This window comes from Cicer arietinum, chromosome 7 (assembly GCF_000331145.2).
Source record: "Cicer arietinum cultivar CDC Frontier isolate Library 1 chromosome 7, Cicar.CDCFrontier_v2.0, whole genome shotgun sequence".
Lineage (NCBI taxonomy): Eukaryota > Viridiplantae > Streptophyta > Magnoliopsida > Fabales > Fabaceae > Cicer > Cicer arietinum.
In genome coordinates, this window is record NC_021166.2 from 50220503 (window position 1) to 50226847 (window position 6345).

Below are 6345 nucleotides of genomic sequence, written 5' to 3' on the forward strand. Positions count from 1 at the left end.
TCATATTGATTATCCATAGTCATTAAGACAATCGTTAATAAACAATTAAAATATTTCAAATTGGTCATTTCAAAATTTATTACTTTGATTCATTTCAAAAATAATTAATGTATTTAAAGTATTCATCAAAAAGTAATATATAAATCCACAATAGCAAAAATAAATTTGTATATGAATAAGGAAAAATAAAGTGATTCAAATAAAAGGAATAGAAACAAAAAGAAATGGACAAATGGACAAAGAGAAAAAAACTTAGAAAAACCTATATTAAATTTACATGGAATGATGAGAAAAGTTAGTAAAAATTGATAGACGACAATTTTAGATTTTTCAAAAAGGATAAGGATAGTTATATTATTTTTCTCATTAATGAGTTAAACTTGTTTTTAATTTGTGCGACATATTTCTCTCTAATCTATCGTAGATGCGATTTGAGAGAAAAACTACTATTTTTAATTTTTTATTATTAGCCAAAATAATTTTTTTAACCAAATAATTTTTAAAAATTTGGAACATACACCATTCAAACAATAAAAAGTAGATTTTAATTTAAAAAAATAGATTTTGTCACGATAAAATCTAAAGCAATTACAATCAATATTAGAAGACCATATTAATGTAGATCATGAATGTATATTATTGTGGCCTTTATGATCCTTGTAACTATTAATATTGACCCTATAAATAAATAGATGGTTCAAGACACTTGAGTTTTACACCCAAGTACATAATGTTATCTTATTCATTACTAATTTCATCTTCATCTCTCAAGCTATCTAAACTTTATAATTGTTCTATACTTTTCTTTAGCTTATGCTTTTCACAGTCTAGAGTTTTATCTTGAGGAAGAAAGGAAGAAAACAATGTAAGATGTGAAAAAAATCTCACACATGTGTCTTTAAATCCCAATCAATTTTAAATTTGGAATAGAAGACAAAATATGAGAGAATAAAATATCATAAAAAGAAATAATATAATATAAAATATAAAAGTAATTAGTGAAAATAAATGAAATAAAATAAATAATATTTTATTATATATAAAGAAAAGAAAAGTGAGATAAATAAATCACTTAGACAATACAACTAAATATAGTTACACAACAAAACTTATAATCTAAACCGTTTAATCTTAACTTAAATTGCTTGAGTGTGAGATTTGCTATTAGGAGGAAATTTGAGTGGGAGTGAAGACGTGTGAGTGTATGTATTGAAAGGGAGAGGAGAGAAGAAAAAAAACAAAGAAAATGTGTTGAGGTGAGAGTAGAGTAGCAAGTCTCTCTCTCCCTGGGGAGAGAAAGAGAAAAAAAGAGAGAGAGATAGGAAGTTAAGGCTTTAGAGACAGAAAAACAGACACATACATATATTAGATAGACAAAAAAATAAAAAACTGCTCACTTTCCCATTTCTCACACTTTCTTCTTTCTTCTTCTTCGTCATCACATTCGTACACACACACTCTCAATTCTCAAATGATGAATTCAAGCAAAATCGAAGAAGAAGACGATCTTTTCCTCCGAGTCCCACCGGATCTAGTCATACACCCTCCACACCAGATCCTCCCTCCCACCACAACAACAACAACCTCACCACCACCACCAGACCCTCCCTCTTTCTCTCTTTCCGAAATCGTTCTATTCCCTTCCCCTTCCTCCTCCGACTCCCCACCGAGTCACTCCTCCGCCGACTCACCACCGAGTCACCAACTCACCACAACATCAAAACCCTTATTCGTAAGTCCCGACTCTCACATCTCCTCCCAATTCTACACATTCAATCCCGACTCCCACTCTCTCATGATCAACTGCCTCCTCCAAAACCGGCTCGCCACTCCCTCCGAGATCCGCGCTGCCACTCCACGCGCCGTCCTCAAATCATGGCGAACCGTTTGGAAAGACCGTAACGAAGAAACCGCTTACCTAACCGCATGGAAACGAATCCAAGACAAATTAACCGCGCGTGTGGACCAACACGGTAATCACTTCCTCTGTTTCAAAAACAACACGAATCAATTCGTTTCGCATATTAATCAATGGCAAGACATTGTTATGAGTTATCATAGTGACGCTGATCTTAAACATCTCGGTGTTAAAGACACCGTTGAGAGAATTAAACAGGTTTGGACTGTTGGTGCTAAGTTTTATGGTATTCCTGAGAGTTACATTCGTGTTTGTATCGGCGCTTGTCCTGTTTGCTCTGCGGTAGCCTCTGGATCTAATGTATCAGAGGCTGCCGCCGCTGCTAGGAACAAGCGGCGGAGATTTGAGTATACCGAATCCTTTGATGTGCCTGCTAAGGAAGTTCCTAGTAGGTTGCAGCAACTTGCTGCTAAGCATAAGGTTGTGCTTTGTATTAGGCAAAAGTATATTAGGTATAAGCCTTTTATGGCTGAGGTTAAGGATTATGCTTGTCATAGAGCGGGTCAACCTGCTGCTTCTAAGAAATCTAAGATTTTGAAGAGGGAGCCCTATGCTTCTAAGAGGTGTGGATGTGGGTTTCGGATTAGAGCTATTGTTCCGATTGCGAATTATAATGAGAAGGATAAGAGTTTTGTTTATCAGGAAGAGGGGATGGCGGTTTTTAAATTGTATGCTGTGCATTCGGGGCATGAGCCAGGGCCGTTGGATGGAAATGCTAGGATTATGCATAGGGTTGTTGGACATAAAGGGGGGTATTTGATGGATCAGGACGCGGTTGTTTATGGGGTGAGTGAGGAAATGGAGAATGATGGGTTTGGTTTGATGGGGAAAGATGAAGGAGATTTGCAGTTTTCGGTTTTGCAACAGGTGCAGGAGTTGAGAGCTGAGGTTGCGATGTTGGAAGGGAGGGTTTCGAAGATTCCGCAGGAGTTGTTGGGTTCGGTTTCGAGAGATTTGTTTGACGTTGTGAATAAAATTAGGAATATAGGGGAAGTGGGTTTGAAGCCGATGGGGTTACTTCCGGATAAGTCGCATGCAGACGATGTCTTGGTTGGGGATAATGATCTTGCAAACTGGAGTAGTCATCACCATGAAAGGATTTACGGGGATGGCAAGGACACAGAGCTGATTGAGGATGATGAAGATAGTTTCGGCCGCACTTTGGGAGAAGTGGTTTCTTGGGGTGACCATATCAGGACAGAGTGCAGAAGTCAGAAGGATCTGATGAGTGAAACTTGTAAGCCTGAAAAGTGGTTGAAATGCAGCGACTTCGATGAGAAGAGCATCCTTGATTGCGAGGATACTAAATTAACCAAGCCCATCAGACATGACGATGCTATTGTTTCAGATGTAGGTCTTGGTTGTATACAGGTTGATAGTTTCTACCAAGACAATGCTAAATGGTATGATTCTCCTTGTGCTTTGGATACTGGTGCAGATTGCGAGGATACTGGATTCCGTCATGGAGAGATTTTATAGTGCCATGAACGTCAAAGTTAATCCATTCTAACTTATTAGAGATCAGATTCTACCATGCGAGCTTCTGTACCCCTTTCAACAAATAGAAGTGGGATTGTACATTTATGTATACAGAAGATTGGAGCAGTTCAACTTGCCCTTTAGGTGTATTTTATTGTGTATGGTTCTGTAAAGTATGACCAATTATGCTTTTTTGCACATAACTTTGTTATGAGTATGGCTGTATTTGTTGACTTTGCTCTCTTTCAGCCTTCAGATTCTTTATCTTAGTCCTTCTTATAAAGCACATTGGTGTTTTAGTGGTCTGTTGTTGAACTTCAGATGATTTTGTATGTATTATGAGGAGCCACCGGTGATTTATATCCATATGGTGTTTTGAACTTTTTTCTTTACAAATCTACTCATTTCATATGTGTTTCATATGTGTATAAGATCATTTGGCTTTTTGTTGCATGAAGATTATCAACTGCCATGCCGTAGGGCTTATTAGACAACCCAACATATCAACCGTAGCTCAGCCCCACTCTTTTGGCAATTGCTTTTGTACCGAATTGAAGGTTGAAGGATTTTGGTGCTATGGCAAATGCCTTCAGGTACATCCGGTTTTCCTCCCCATTTTCGAACTGCTAAATTACGGTAGTTAAGGATTTTTGCAAACCTCCCCTCCTTTGTTACTGTGTTTTTATTTTAAATGCTAGAATATATGCTTAATACATTGCCTGGCTATGTATTAGTAAAATAATAGTTTTGAGGTAGGTGTATGTACTGTTTATTCTGTTATACAAATCTTTTTACTGACCGCTAGCATAAAATTGGCAATTTCATGGGGGAAAAAGGGAACCTCACACTTAAGTTTGAATTCTTTTTCAACAAGTAAGGGATTCAAGGGTTTTTTTCCAATTGGTAATCTAACACATCTCACTGTAGTATCCATATCAGAAGGTATTCAAGACATTAACCTTAGGTTATGTGCAGGGTTCCAATAGTTAATTGAGTGGCACTTTTCCCCTGTGTTTGAGTTAACAATTAGGAGTAGAGCTACTTGAATAAATATTTCAGAGATTTTGGGTTCCTTATATTGTTGTGTGCCCATCCTGTATGAGGAACTTTTTTAAGTCAAGTTAGGCTCCTAAATAAGATTGTTTGATAATTCAGCGAAGAGCATCAAGATGAGTTCATAATTTGATTGCTTTTGCTGTAGCATGTCTCGATTAGCTTGCTACTGTTGTATACACATGGTTTGTTTGAAGGACAATAGATGTACATGTATTTTCTAAGGAAAACGAAGATGTTGATAACATTGTCTTTGATTCTTTGTCAAATAATTTCATGGTCCAACAAGTTTGTGTCTCATCTGTCGAATATTATTCTAGGGATCCTGTCCTGTTCATTACATTTTCTTTGAAGTATTACAAGAAGAAGTTGACAACTAAGCTTTTTTCTCCTAGGATTTTCTTTGAAATAGTAGTCATATATTTAATATACTCCTGTATTAGACAGTAGACAACCAAATTACCAAACAGAATGTTGAAGGTTAGGGAAATTCAGGGTCTTTTACACATCATGAATCGAGGTGACAACTTTTATGCTTAAAATATTATCTTTGATTGTTGTTCTGTCTGAATTGGTCTTTATGGTAGTAGTGTCTACATTTTAAAATTTACCTGTAGCTTCATGCTTGCCATTGAGTTTACATCCTTCAATGCCTCTTCTAAAGTTCATTCATGTTAAATAAGATGATTTTTGTTGCTTGAGTTATTACTTATTAACAACCATTTCACTGCCTAATTATAATTTTACATCTGTCTTTGCTTATGCAAGTTTCCATTGGCTCGGAAGGCAACTGACCCGGAGAAGATGCCAGATACTGCAAGACCAAGAAGATTTTATCATAGCCTTAAATTAGGTATGCTTTTATATATAGATAGTGGCTTGCTGTTTTAAACTGAAAACACATCATAGATCATCGTACAGTCTACACCTTGTTTTTCTGTGTTCGCATTCATGATTCATCATAGTGCCAGATATGGGCCATTTTCTAGTCCTGAATCTATCTGCTATTACATTCTCATGTATCTTTGTGAATTTATTTCGTATTCTTTGTTTGTTGATTTAACTTTGTTTTTTGATTCTTTTACTATGATTTAATCATATCTAGTCAATAATGCAAATAATTTTTACTTGTTTCTACACTGGATGCCAGTTTGTGCCCTGGAATTTGCTGTAACTCAACTATTAGAAGGTACTATTAAATAATGTCATATGTCTGACACCAATAGATTTCATAAACTTCAAAGTTTAATCATAATTTATACATAAATAAAATAAGAAACAGCATTTTGAATTTATACAAGTATGGAACACTGTGGTTTTCGTAAATGAGACTGTTTGTATATCAGTTTGTTCATGTGTACCATCTGATATTTTCTAACATGATAAAACAAGTTGTTGCAATCAATATACCCTTTCGGTGGCTTGGAAGCAAACAGATGCAACCATGTTTTGATCTGGAAAATAATTATGAGAAAAAATTGAGAAGCAAACAGTCATCCCACATCCCATCCTTTTTGTCATCATGTAATTCTATGATAGAGACCAATGTCTTTTATTCAGTGTTGACCAGAATGATGAGCTTAGAGTTGGTCAGTTTCTCTTTGTTTTGTTTTATTGTGGTTATAACTGGATAATGGAATTATTCATCTGTGGCCCTAAGCTGTTTCATTGTTTCCCTATGCCAGAGTTCATAAATTTGTCTTTTACTCTACTGTTATGATCATTACTAAAGACTGTAAGCTGTGAAGGGAATATGACTCGGGTCTTAGTTACTTGATTGGTGACTATCTCTTGTGAGTCTCGTGCAACTGATCAAATGTGAATATTTGTAGTTTATATTTGGCGATAATATCTTAAGATGCAATGTGATAAACTATTACATATTCATTGGTAAT

At 35.7% G+C, this 6345-nt stretch overlaps 1 protein-coding gene across 1 annotated transcript; it reads left to right on the forward strand.

Annotated features, from left to right (window-relative positions):
- The first annotated feature begins 1201 nt into the window (after positions 1 to 1201).
- On the forward strand, positions 1202 to 3761 carry LOC101509358 (uncharacterized). The gene has a single exon (XM_027336695.2). The coding sequence runs from the start codon at positions 1472 to 1474 to the stop codon at positions 3395 to 3397; it is 1926 nt and encodes a 641-aa protein (XP_027192496.1). The 5' UTR covers positions 1202 to 1471; the 3' UTR covers positions 3398 to 3761.
- Positions 3762 to 6345: the final 2584 nt, after the last annotated feature.